The following is a 14,282-nucleotide window of genomic DNA, read 5'->3' on the forward strand; positions in this document are numbered from 1 at the left end:
GGAAAGGGGCCAGAGAGGCGTGTACACATTCTTTTAAAGGCACACCTATCCCACTGGCCAGAACTTCATCACACAGCCATACCAAAGCTTCCAGGGAGGCTGGGAAATGCGGTCTCTAATTGGGTGGCCACACTGTCTGCTCAAACTCAAGGGTTCTGTTATTAAAGAATGGCTATTGTTGGAAAAACTAGCAGTCTCTGCCACAACCTGCAGACTCTTCACTGGACGTTGAACTCTGTTCTGTAGGTGATGACGTATTAACAAATGGCCTTTAAGCAGGGGGTTTTATGCTCAGACTTGGGTTTTAGATCACTCTAAAAGTTCCCAAAGCTTGCGCAGAGGATAAAGGGGGAAGAAACAGAATCAAGGCGACCCGGTTAACTGTTAACTGTCTGCTGTCCCTGCAGGCCTCGCTTCAGGCAGGAGTCAGTGGGTGAGGCTCTCGGTTGGAGGACTTGAAGCCCAGCAAATGTACTGGGGCTGCTGTGGGACCACCTGCTGTTCTAGTCGTCCACTCGTTCAACAGCTCTTTATTAAATGCACGTCTGAGCAGAACTCTGGTGATGGTCCTAACAGGTGTGAGGAACGCTGGGGCCAGGTGCAGTTCTCGGCGAGTTCTCCTCTGATACTCAATGCCGTGTGAGTCCTTGGCATGCCACGCTGACACTGGTCTCTCTTGTTTGTTTCTCTTGGCCTTAGGACCCCCGGAGCAAACACAAGTTTAAGATCCACACATACTCCAGCCCCACGTTTTGTGACCACTGCGGGTCACTGCTGTATGGACTCATCCACCAGGGGATGAAATGTGACAGTAAGTACATTTGCTCAGTGGCGGCCTCTGGTGGCTGGGCTGCCTCCTCGTGGTTTGGAGCCTCCCAAGTCATGGGTGGACTGGTGTACCAGTTGTCTGTTGCTCAGTAATGAGCCTCTCACCCCCAAATGTAGCGGCATTGAAGTTAGTGATGCTGGCTTCAGAGCCGTTGGAGGCATGCAGGGTGTGGGCTCAGGCTCAGAGAGGACAGACAAGTCCCACCTCCTCTGTCCGGCAGGGCCTGGGGGTGGAAGGGGTTGGAGGAGCCCTTCTAAAGAGACCGGACGGGAGGGGTCCAGCCTGAGCCGCGCCCCTCTGTGCCCTCGCAGCCTGCATGATGAACGTGCACAAGCGTTGCGTGATGAACGTCCCCAGCCTGTGCGGCACAGACCACACTGAGCGCCGAGGCCGCATCTACATCCAGGCGCACATCGAGAGGGAAGTCCTCATCGTCGTCGGTAGGTGGCGCTGGCGCTCCGGCGCCAGCTCCGCGGGTCCCGTCTGTGTTTTGGGGGAGGGGAAGCTGGTGGAGGGATGGACAGTGCCAGGGGCGGGAAGGGGACTGCGTGACCCTGCCTCCCTCCTCCCCCCACCCCCCATCACAGTCCCTCCCCGCTGCAGGCATCCTTAGAAAGTGTACCCCTCCCCCTTCCCACGCTCAGCCGATGGGCTGGCTGGAGCTCGGGGAAGTCCCCACTCCCCTTCTCTCCCTCTCCCTTTCCCACCCCCGTTCTTTGTCTGTGGAGTGTCCAGTTCTGTTCCTTTAAGGTAGCCAAGAAGGAATGCTTCGTGCTTCCGCAGACTTTCCCAGTGGGGAAAATAGTCTTGGTGACAAACACCCAATTTGAGACTGTGACAACTTGGGCGGGAGGAGGGACGCAGTGTGCATCGCTGGGGGCGTTCCACGTATTTGAAATATTTCTTTCCTAAACCTGACGGTGGCTGCGCTGGTCCCCGTTCTATTATTCCCTGTACTTTTTGCACTTCTGAAATATCCATACTAAGAAAGAGGGAGAATACAGCCGGTTGGGGAGGTGCAGGGGGGACTAGGGGAAGACAGGAGCAGGGCATCTGTTGCTCCTGGAATAGAACATTCAAGAAATAATTGGCCCTGACATGCGGAGCTCCAGCAAAACGGAAATGCAGCTGTGCGGAACTGGTAAATACTGAGCCATAAAGCTACAGTAAAACGCACACAAGAACAGGACTAAAACTTTGGAGGAATTCTCTCTCAAAGCCTTGTGACACAAATTATAGACTTTATAACTAATCCATACAAACAAGGTTTTATGAGTTGGTAACTTAGGAAACTGATCACAGAAGGGACTGATTTTGCAAAAATTGGGCCTGCTTCTGAGGCCCCAGATTGGTTCAGTCTCTCTGTGCAGGGAGGGGCTTTACTTAAACCATGTAAAAATATCCCTGTAAACTACATCCCTGTTTTAAACTGAGGTTCATGATACCCAGTGAGCTCTTTAGAAACGTGCATTCCATTGAGTTGCTTTTTCCTTTAAAAGGAAGGCAAGTGGCCGATTTCTTGCCATAGGGATGTTTGGAGGAACCGGGGGTGGGGGGTGGGGGTGGGGGTGGGGGGGAGAAGCAGGCTGGTTCTGGAGAAGAGGGTTTTCCTAGCTTCCAGGCGCTGGGGTTGGGCAAAAATGAGACCCTCCTGCCCTCTAGTGTCATTCTCTAGGAACTACGCCGGCTCAGATAATGTTATTGGGGGCAGCCAACATTTATGGAACCCATCGTACACATGACCTGACTTAGTATAATGCCCTCAAAGTCCATCCATGGTTCCCACCAAAAAAAAAAAAAAAGGAAATGATAATTATGTGATGTGATAGAGGTGTTAGCTGACGCTCTGGCAATAATCATATCACAATATATAAATGTGTCAAGTCAACACATTATATACAAACGTACATAGCATTTATATGCCACCTATATTTCAGTAAAAAAGCCTTTCACGTTATCTCTTTAATCCCCACAACACCGTTGTGAAATATCTACTATGCTCATTTTATGAATGAAGATAATTTAGAGGAGAAGTTAGGCTTCCAGGAACATACACCATTAGTAATGACGGCAATAATAAAGCAATAGCTAACTTTGGAATTGTTTCTAATGTGTCAGTCACTGTGCAGAGCACTTACAGGCATTATCTTGTTTACATTTTTTTAGTAACTCTAATGAGCTGAGTAGTAGTATCATTCTACTCATCAGGAAATAGGCTTAGAAAGACACTTTATCATCTAGGTCTGGTGGACTCTCTAGTACAATGTACTGGGTTGCTTTTTAGTTTGGTTCTCCCCCCCCCCCCCATGTATTTCCTTTGTGGTTTTGCTAGGTTACCTTTTTTTTTTTTTTTTTTTCCACTGTGCGCATGCGTTTAATCTCTCTTTTTTTTTTTTTTTTTTTTTTATATATATGAAATTTATTGACAAATTGGTTTCCATACATTGCTAGGTTACCTCTTAGAGGCATTTCTTGGAGAGTCTTTTTCTGATGTGGTACAATATAGCATCCCAAATTCAAATTCAAGGTCAAAGTCTTCCCCTTTATTTGCAGATCTGCTTGGGTGTATCTTGATCACAAGCTGATGATTCCCTGGCAGTCCCACTATATGCCTGTGAACCAAGGGTATATAATTTCCTAGAGCTGCTGTCCTGAAGGGCCACAAACTGGGTGGCTTGCAACAGCAGGAGTTTATTCTCTAGCTGTTCCAAGGCCAGGAGTGTGAGATCAAAGTGTCAGCAGACTTGGTTTCTTCTGGAGAACTCTGAGGGAGAGTCTGTTCCATTCTTCACTCTTAGCTCCTAGTAGTTGCTATCAATCTTCGATGTTCCTTGGCTTGTAGGTACATCATTCCGGTCTCTGCCTTCATCATCACATGGCATTCTTCCCTGGGTGTCTCTGTGTCCAAGGTTCCTCTTCTTATAAGGACACTAGTCATTGGATTATAGCTCGTCTAATCTAGCATGACCTCATCTTAATTACATTCACAAAGCCCTTATTTCCAAGTAAGGTCACATTCACAAGTACTGGGCTTGGGACATGAATATATCTTGGGTGGGGGGGGACATAATTCAACCCATAACAAGGGGAAAGGAGGGAAGTTGGCTCCTTTAAAGTCAGGGGCAGGATATCTGCATGCCCAGGGTTCTGATAGCATTGATTCATCAGCTGTCAGTTTTCAGAGTTCTCTAAAAATAGAGACGAGAGGGAGATTTTTGTTCAAGTGATTTATTGGGGCTGCTCACAGGAGAACAGTGAGGACAGAGCAGGAAAAGCTAAGGAAGAGAATGGTCTCCATTGAACACTAGCGTCAGCCTGATCCTCCCTCCCTGAGGCAAGGGAGGTGGCCTCTGAGGGTCAGTCCACCGTGGACTGCATTGCCTTCCCCCGCCCTTCGTATGTTGAAGCTCTAACCCAGTGGAATAGTATTTGGAGATGGGGTCTTTAGGAGATAATTAGGAGTTGCCGCAATCATAATGGTGAGGCTCTCTGATGAGACTAGTGGCTTAAGAAGAGGAAGAGAAATAGATTTCCCTCTCTCCACCACGTGAGAGCACAACGACAAGATGGCTGTCTACAAGCCAGGAAGAGGGCTCTCACCAGGAGCTGAAGTGGTGTGCACCTGTTATTTGACTTCCCTGCTTCCAGGACTCTGAGGAATAAATGTTCGTTGTTGTTGTTTAATTTTTATTTTTTATTTTTTTTAATTTTTTTTTCAACGTTTTTATTTATTTTTGGGACAGAGAGAGACAGAGCATGAACGGGGGAGGGGCAGAGAGAGAGGGAGACACAGAATCGGAAACAGGCTCCAGGCTCCGAGCCATCAGCCCAGAGCCCGACGCGGGGCTCGAACTCTCGGACCGCGAGATCGTGACCTGGCTGAAGTCGGACGCTTAACCGACTGCGCCACCCAGGCGCCCCGTTGTTTAATTTTTAAAAAATGTTTATTCTGGGGCGCCTGGGTGGCGCAGTCGGTTAAGCGTCCGACTTCACCCAGGTCACGATCTCGCGGTCCGTGAGTTCGAGCCCCGCGTCGGGCTCTGGGCTGATGGCTCAGAGCCTGGAGCCTGTTTCCGATTCTGTGTCTCCCTCTCTCTCTCTGCCCGTCGCCCGTTCATGCTCTGTCTCTCTCTGTCCCAAAAATAAATAAACGTTGAAAAAAAAAAAAAAAAATTTAAAAAATAAAAAAAAAAAATGTTTATTCATTTTTTGAGAGAGACAGAGTGTGAATGGGGGAGGGGAAGAGAGAGAGAGAGAGAGAGAGAGAGAGAGAGAGAAACACAGAATCTGAAGTAGGCTCCAGGCTCTGAGCTGTCAGCACAGAGCCTGACGTGGGGCTCGAACCCATGAACTGTAAGATCACGACCGGAGATGAAGTCAGATGCCTAACCGACTGAGCCACCCAGGCGCCCCTTAAGTGTTTGTTGTTTAAGTCACCTAGTCTGTGGTGTTCTGTTTTGGCAGCCTGAGCTTACTGGATGGTCAGTCTTTGCTGCAGGCTGCTGGGGTCAGAGGTGGGAGGGTAGTGTCCTCCCAAGCTAGGTGGCTTCTGTGTGGCTGAGGGTGATTATCTGGACACAGGGGCACCGGTGAGCCTTTCATGGCCAACACTCACAGCAGCTGGGAGATGGGTGCATTGACCCAGTGTGGAGGGTCCTGGATGCCCAGATGTCCCTCGTTTCTCTCAAGCATCCTTCTGGTTTTGTGCTTGGGTCTCCAGGCCCTCCTGCCTGACCTCAGCCAGGTAGATCAGAGAGGAGAGAGCCCTTCCCAGCAGAGCTAGGGCCAAATCATCTCACCTGCAGACTGTAGAGGCGCATTCAGTGTCAGGACCTTCTACTCACCAGCCCAGGACACTTTGCCATGTTCTCTGAATGTCACATGCTCTTCACAAGTCCCATCGTGTCCAGAGGCCAGGTGCTTGTGAAAGATCTGAAGGTTTCCTCATCTCCCGTGGCTCCTGAAATCCAGGCTTGAGGTCTGCTGTCAGGGATCTTGCAGGTCAAGCTCAGAATGGAAATCTGATCAGTTCTCTTTCTTTTAAAAACTGATTCGTGGGGCGCCTGGGTGGCGCAGTCGGTTAAGCGTCCGACTTCAGCCAGGTCACGATCTCGCGGTCCGGGAGTTCGAGCCCCGCGTCAGGCTCTGGGCTGATGGCTCAGAGCCTGGAGCCTGTTTCCGATTCTGTGTCTCCCTCTCTCTCTGCCCCTCCCCCGTTCATGCTCTGTCTCTCTCTGTCCCAAAAATAAATAAACGTTGAAAAAAAAAATTAAAAACTGATTCGTGGCTTCTCATTGCGTTAGGACAGAGAAGTCTCATGTGGCGGCCTCATTCTCTCTTCTCTGTCTCTTCTGCTTTTCTCTGAACCCTTCATCCTCTCCAGGATGCCCCCCCCCCTCCGCCACCGCCATTGGACGACCTCTACACCTTCTGTTCCCTCAGTCTGGAATGCTCATCTTTGCCCTCTCGTCTTCTTCCTGCGGGTAACTCTTCCCCCTTCTTGCAGGCCTAGCTCACCCTCACCATCAGGGAAGCTTCCCCTGACCTCCCACCATACTGGACACTCATGGTACCCTGAACTTGAGTTTGTGTCAGGTGCGGTTTCGTGTTGGCGTGATTACGCCTACCTCTCCCGCTGGGCTTTAAGCTCCATGAGAGCAGGACAGTGTCTGCTTTGGCTCACACTCTCCCCAGCACCTTGATTGATGGACATCACTAACTATTTGTGGCATCCGCGGATGTATGTATGAATGATACACCACTCTCCTAGGAAGGGAGACCACACAGAAACTCTTAAGGACCACGTCCAAGGTAAACAGCAAGTATTACTGAGACTGGGACCTACTCTTTGGAGCCATGACCACTGTCATTCCCTGGACACTGCAGAAAAAACCCAGAGCAGTGGGACTTGTAGAATAATAGAAAACCATATAGACATCATGAGGCTGAGCGTTATCACGGGAGCAGGCAATGCAATGTAGGAAAGCCCAGATCAAAGTTGTGCGATGCTCCTTGAGTTTACAAAGCCCAGGTTCTTATACATATCAACCCCTTTCAATTCAGTCTCTCTCTATTAACGTAACAACTGGCATCCCATTATTTACATTCTCATCTACCTTATGGCCATCTGCAAATCCTTAACCATATCCGTATTTGTATCCATAACTCTATCTCACAAAAATTGGGACTGTTTGTAAAGAAAAGCAGAAGGAGCAATTATTTTGATGTTTCTCTTCAAGACCCCTGTTCAAAGTCCTCCCCATTGTATTGTGCTGTACAGAACCTTCTTAGACTGAAGCATCTCCCAGAAAGAGTTAGGTACTCCCAATATTATGGTATTTTAATCCTTTCCAAGATCTGATATTCACACATCAAAAGGAGAAGAGCACCAAAGAGACATAAGTCCTTGACAGGCTGTTGGGAAAAGTTGAGGATCACATCTACCTATACACCTTATCCCAAAAGAGATTTCAAAAGCACTCTTAGGAGAAAGGAAATCGATGTTGAAGGCTCACAGAAGACTCTCGTGTTATTTAAAGACTGTTTCAGGGTAGAGAAGGTTTTGGCCATCATGGGGACTCTAACAATGGGAAAAGAGTATAAGAAAACCTATGAGGGTGCCTTCGCCTTGATATTCCACTTGGGTATCTTTCTAAAGATAAAGCCAATATGGCAGGACATGGCCAGAAGAGCAGAGGGCAGACTTGGGTATGTGCTGTACCCTGAGGGGTGAGGTGGGAGGTGTGGGAGTAGTTTGGAGTGATTCAGTGTTTGCAGTATGAGAAAAGTGGCACCTTATGGGCAGAAAAGTAAGGTGAGCTCCCTAAGCATGGATATTCATTCATTCAGGAAGGGCCTGAGTACCAGCTTGGATCTGATGACCAGTGACATCTAGTCTTTGTCTTCAGGGAGCTCACAGCCTAGGGGGGGAAGAGATGATTGTGTCGTGAGGTGACATACTGTGTTGGTACCTTGGGGGCATGCAGAGGGGCACCCGAAGCCTCCCAAAGGGAACCATGGCTGACTTGAGTCTGTAAGATGTATAGGAATTATCTGGATGGAGTGAGCTTTGTGCCAAGGTACTTGAGAAAAAAAAAAAAAAACAAACTAGCTGTGTTTATTAAGTGCTTCTTGCATGCTGTACATAGATCGGTTCATTGATCTTCACAGCCATCCTCTGTCATGGGTGTTATCATCCCCCTGTCACATGTGAGGAAACTGAGGCACAGAGCCAGTTGAATAACTTTCCAGGAGCCGCACAGCAAGTGGTGGGTCTCACATTTGAGCCCAGACAGTGTGGCTCCACAGCCACATTCTCACCAGGATACCATGTCCCAGGGAGAAGGAATACCGTACATGGTGCACACGAGTGGGGACACCAGAATGGCAGGGGGTGTAGGAGACTATTAGCTCTTGAGTGTGGCTTTCTTTCCCTACATTCTGGCTATAAACTCCTCTAGAATCCATTCACTCACTCTCCCAGTCATTCACTTATTCATTCAACAATATCAGTTGAGTTTCTACTTTTCACCCAGCGTATTCTAGACCCTTGAGTTACAGCAGGGGATAAGACAGGTCTCTTGGCCTGGATGAACATTGGCCTTGCCAATGCCCTTGGGACCCTTGGGATCTTTTCTTACCTTTCTTCCTTCTGTTAGCCATAAGGAATCTCATTCTTGTCATGAAAATCCACTCCCCTTCAAAACTTTTTTTCAAGACACTCAGTGCCCACAAATCCCCTACATTAATGTGATTTCCTCTTTAAAACCTCTGAGGTTTGGAAGTTTGGGACACAGAGCAAGAATGACCTGAAGGCTGTTTCTGCTTTTGGCATCACCACGCACTTCTACTGAGCTGACTTTCTGCTTTAAAGGGCAAGAGAATAGGGGGAAGAACAGGAAAATGTGAAGAAAGAGAGTACAGATAGAATAATATCTCAAAATATTTTCCAGCCGTGCATCAATTGCAGGTATATAAAATGATCATAAATTAGGCCACTAGGACCCACTAGGGGGCAGTCTCTGCCTTCAAAGCCATTCCTCCCCACAAAGGATCTTTTTATAAAGATGCCCAAGTTTTACAGAATGAGATGAAACCACAGCATCATCATTGCCCATAACGGACACAGAGTACAGCTCAGCCCCCTCTCCCTTACCTCTGTTAAACAGGTGGGTCACTGAGGCCCAGAGAAAGGAAGTAACTTCTCAAAGCCATTCGTTATGGAACAGGGGTAGGATCCAGTTCCTGTGGATTTCCCCCTCCCTTATATGTTACTGCTTAGTATTTTTCCCCAATGTTGTATTAAGAGAAATGTCCAACATACAGCAAAGCTGAATGAATTAAATTTTTTTCAATGTTTATGTGTATCAGAGAGAGGGAGAAAATATGAGCAGGGGAGGGGCAGAGAGAGATACAGAATCGGAAGCAGGCTCCAGGCTCTGAGCTGTCAGCGCAGAGCCCGATGTGGCGCTGGAACCCATGAGCTGTGAGATCATAGCCTGAGCCGAAGTTGGACGCTCACCCAACTGAGCCACCCAGGCAACCCCCTCCTTTTTTTAAAAAAAATGATTCATTTTTGAGAGAGAGAGAGAGAGCATGAGCAGGGGAGGGGCAGAGAAAGGGCGACAGAGGATCCAAAGCGGGCTCTGTGCTGACAGCATTGACCCGATGCTGGGCTTGAACTCATGAACTGTGAGATGGTGATCTGAGCTGACGTTGTAAGCTCAACTGGACTGAGCCACCCAGGGGTCCCAAAGCTGAAAGAACTTTACAGGGCAAACCATTTGTTCACCCACCTAGAACCTGCCATTAACATTTACTACACTTGCTTAATCACTGTCTGTCCTCCTTACCCTCCCTGCATCGACCAGTCTTATTTTTGACACGTTTCAAAGCAGATCGAAGACAGCAATTTAGTTTTTCTCCTAAACACTGAAGCATGCAAACTACCAGCTAGAAGACAACACTTATTTACGGTTGTGGTGTTTCTTTACATTTGAGGTAAATTTGCAAACAGTGAAGTGCACACATCTTCACCGTACGATGGCTGAGTTTTGACAAATACGTTCTGCTGTGTCACCTCAACCCCCATCAAGTTAAGCCTTTTTTTTTTTTTTTTTTTTTTAATGTCACAGCTGCCACTGAGGGTCTGGTAAAAGCTGCGAACACCATCTGTCCTCAGGAAAGTGCCCAGTGTGTGCAGACATGAGTGCCCCACACACCCCACACACATGTGGGAGCTGTGGTTAATGGGGCTGCCATGGCACCACGAGCCCTTAGACTACATCACACTCCTTAGTTGTTGGATTTTTTGTTTTGAGAAAGTAATGCAGTAGAATAGGTTTGTTGAAAATACTTCATTGTGTGCTCACTGGAGAGCAAATTGCCCTGAAACAAAGCCGGCAAGACACCCGCTGCTCTTCATTGTTTTTTTAATGAAGAAATTGAGTTAAATCATGTCTCTGTCTATGCAGCTTTAGCCGTTTTTCTCAGTGCATCCTGGATAGTTGTTTGTACACCTGTGAGGCCAGGGGATCCTTGCCCACCCTTCCTTTGAAGCCTTATTGTGGGCTGTGAGGTACTCAAAAAGACAGAGTTGTTTGGAGATGGAGGGAGCCAAACTCATTCTACTTAGTGTTCTTTCCCCTCTTCCTAATGTTTACTCTCATCAGAATTATCAAGCCCAGGGGCACCTGAGTGACTGAGTTGGTCAAGTGTCCAACTCTTGATTTTGGCTCAGGTCATAATCTTACAGTTTGTGAGTTCGAGCCCCGTGTTGGGGCTCTGTGCTGACAGTGTGCAGGCTGCTTGGGAATCTCTCTCTTTCTCTCTCTCTCTGCCCCTCCCCCACTGGCGCTTTCTCTCTCAAAAAATAAATAAACTTAAAAAAAAAAAGAATTATCAAGCCCAGATCACTATCTGAGGTCCCCAAGCCTCAGGATATGCTGGGTGTACAATTACGGATCCCGAATGCCTGCTGAATTGTGTAGAAGGGGGCACGGCCAGGACCTGCAGGGCTGTGACTTGTTACTGCCTTTCAGAAAGTGGTTTGGTAACATTTGTTAAAACATGCATATATATGCACACTTTGTTTTTCAGATTTCCCATTTGGGAGTCTGTCTTATTGAAATAAAACACTAGCATGCAAGGAAACAAAGTCCAGAACAAGCATGTTTAATTGATACTTCGTGGCGGCAAAGAATTGGAATCAGCCTAGTTAGGGCGTCTCCATTTTATGGGATATTATGCAGTTGTTGTAAGTAGCGAATTAAGGGGCGCCTGGGTGTCTCAGTTAGTTGAGCGTCTGACTTTTGATTTTGGCTCAGGTCATGATCTCAGAGTCATGGGAGAGCCCCACATCGGGCTCTGTGCTGAGCGGGGAGCCCACTTAAGATTCTCTCATCTGTCTCCCTCCGCCCTCTCCCCTGTGTGCTCTCTTTCTTTCTCTAAAATAAAATAAAGAGAAAATAGTGAATTAAAATGGGTGCATGGAGCTTCTGTGGACCTGGTTATATTCTGTTTTTTGATATGGGAACTAGTAGCACACATGTATTCACAAACTGTACAATTAATGACTTGTATACTTTTCTATAGTATTTTACACTTCGTATTATACTTTTGTTAAACATTCTAAATAATTAAAAACAAAACACTAGTAGGTTAGAGCTACAGCTGTTGATCTGGAGCAGGGTTGGCAAACTATGGCCTGTGCATATGGCCACTGCACGTTTTTCAAATAAAGTTTTATTAGAACATAGCCACATCATTCATGTGCACACTGACTATGGCCGCTTTGGTGACATAATCGTGAGTTCATTGAGTGGCTGTGGTAGAGCCTGGATGACCTGCAGAAACTAAAATTATTACTTTCTGGCTCTTACCAGGAACAGTTTGGCAACCCTTGACCTGGAGGAACATCTTTGATGTAATATTAAGTGAGAAGATCAGGTTGCATAAAAATATATTTTGCATGATCTCATTTCGAAGAAATAAACGGCCGCAACAGACACTTCCTGTGTGTGAAGTGATGTGTGTGTATTTTTATAAGGATGGGAAGGAAGGTGTGGAGGGATACAAACCAGGGTGTAAACACCGGGATCGCAGAAGGATTGGGAAACAGGAGCAGAGAGAGACTGGGGTTGCGGAGGGCGCTCTTTATATGTCTTAGGAACTGATTCTCCGGTTGCAGTAAACCTATTACTTACAAGTTGTGATTTTTCAAACGTAAGATAAAAATCTCTGAATAGGAAAAATGAATTCAAATGAAATTCCCCACCCGCAGTAGCAGCGAAAATTAAGCGGCCGATGCCAGCGACAGGGTGTTTGTGGCTTCTGGGAGGACTGCTGGGTGAGTCTGAGCTGGGGCAGAGCCGGGCCCAGGCCCTGCCTGGGTGTTTGCGGGTTTTCGTTGTCACTAGCGTGCGCCTCTGTGTGACATTCATCCTGTGAGCTGGGCCTGAGTTCTGACCCTCCTGGTGTTTGCCATTTGATGCCTGTTTGCAGCCCTTTTAGCAGCACCTCCCTGGCGAGATCCCTGAGACACACAACCCGCCCCCTCCACCCCGCCCCCAGGTCTAACTTCCTTGACTCAAAAAGCTTGTAATACTCTGGTGCCTTCCGATTCTGTTCCCCGTAGCGTGGCCGCCCCAAGCCTCAGAGTTTCATTTGGGGGCGTTCACGCTTCAGGAATCGCAAGGCACCAGCTGCGCTAAGTGGGGCCTGTGGACCAGCGGCATTGGCACCAGCTGGAGAGCTGGTTCGAAATGCAGAGCCTCGTGTTCCATCCAGGCCTGTGGAATCAGAGTCTGCATTTCCACAAAATCCCAGGTCATCTGTATGCACTTTAAAAATTCCATCACCCTTGCTCAGTCGAAATGAAACAGGACGGTGTGCCATGTCCACTAGGTGGCAGGCATTACCCGTGCTCTGCTCCCACACAGGCGGACGGACGTGCCTGGGATGGTTTTGTGACATCCAGCCTCACCTTGGCTGTGGTATTTCAGAGGTCACAAAGCTGCGGTGTCCTGGATCTACCTGCTTGCCCTGGGGTAGACCTCATGAAGCACGAGCGCCTGGCATGAGTCGCTTGTGTAAAATGACCCAGAACCTTTCCTCCCTGGTTTGCCTTTGACTCCCAGCATCCAGAGGGAGAGGGCTTACCTAGCTCTCCAGTCACCAGCCTCCAGCCTGCTTTTCTCATTGACTTGCTGCGAGTCTGTACTAATTGCAGGCCAATATAGTCTGGCTTTGGAGGAAGGGCTTTGTGGAGTCAGGCCTGGGTTCGAATATTGGCTTCCCTACTTCTTCAATAACAGGGTGCCTCCTGTGTGTGGGCACTGCTTACTATTACAAATAAGACACCTGCTCTTGTGGCCCCTGAGTTCTTTCTAACAGTCAAAGAGGACGGTAAGGTCGACAAAATACTTTCAGACCACAATAAAGGCCATAAAGAGAGTAAAAACAGCAGAGTGTTGTGACTGAGGGTGGCCTTCGGGTGTGGGCAGGGATGACAGCTTTTGGTTGAGACCTGCGTGATGAGCAGGAGGGAGCCAGCTCCTGAAATCCAGGGGAGGGACATGCCAGGCAGAGGGACAACACAGCCAAAGGCCCTAGGGAGGAGAGAGGTGGGCTTAGGCATTATGTTCGAACTGACAGGAAGTGGGGTGGCTGGAGCCTAGTGATGGGGGTGGTGGGGGGAGGAGGCTGCAGGGGACTTAGATCCTGGGAGTACTTGTGGAGCCAAGGTCACTGTGTTCAGTCACTGCCGTCCTTAGTCATTTTATTTTGCTCATTCCTTAAAGAATCTGAGCACCTGCCTCTGGTCACCCAGTAGACACATGGGGGAGGCAGGGTTTGCACCCAGGAGCCGTCTGTTGGATTCCAGCATATCAGGGCATCTGTTGGAAAAATACAGTTTGAGGCTGTGAGGGTATTAGAACAGAGACACAGCCAGCATGCCAAGGGGAGAGTGGCAGGAGGTGGTTTAACGTTGGCAATTCCCTGAGTGCACAGATTAGCATCAAGTCCATAGGAGAGACCTCATCTTTTGCCTGTTGCCTCTATGGGGTCCCCACCTTTCTTGCAGCTGTAGTTTTGGTGAGGGAGGGAGCAGTATGGGCCCAAGACATCCCAGAGAGCTCCCTGGAAGAGGCAGCATGGGTACTGGATAGAGGGGGAGGGAAGAGAGGAGGGCTGATGGTTGACACCTAATGGATGTGCACATGACCCCGGTGCTAGGTTGGCCGCCTCGGGGAAGAGAAGGCTAAAGGGGTGGGTGGTGAGGGGATACTGTTCAAGATCTTGAGCTGCCTCTCCGACTGACTGGGGTTCTTTCCTGCTGCTATTGCCAGCAAGAAACAGAGCAGTAACAACACTTGGGGTAAGAGGTGCCGGGCCCCGGGCTGCATAAGTCCCTTCCCAGTCACCTCCTGAAATCCCATCAATGACCCTATGA

At 48.4% G+C, this 14,282-nt stretch overlaps 1 protein-coding gene across 2 annotated transcripts in view; it reads left to right on the forward strand.

Moving 5' to 3' along the window:
• The window catches only part of PRKCB (protein kinase C beta), a 340,854-nt gene that overhangs the window by 167,637 nt on the left and 158,935 nt on the right, over positions 1-14,282 (forward strand). For both annotated transcript variants that reach the window (XM_030300793.1, XM_030300792.1), the window contains exons 4-5: positions 700-811; positions 1,141-1,269. In XM_030300793.1, the coding sequence (XP_030156653.1) occupies positions 700-811; positions 1,141-1,269 (241 nt within the window). The remainder of the gene's footprint in view (positions 1-699; positions 812-1,140; positions 1,270-14,282) is intronic.

The sequence above is a fragment of the Lynx canadensis genome, chromosome E3, assembly GCF_007474595.2.
Source record: "Lynx canadensis isolate LIC74 chromosome E3, mLynCan4.pri.v2, whole genome shotgun sequence".
NCBI classification, from domain to species: Eukaryota; Metazoa; Chordata; class Mammalia; order Carnivora; family Felidae; genus Lynx; species Lynx canadensis.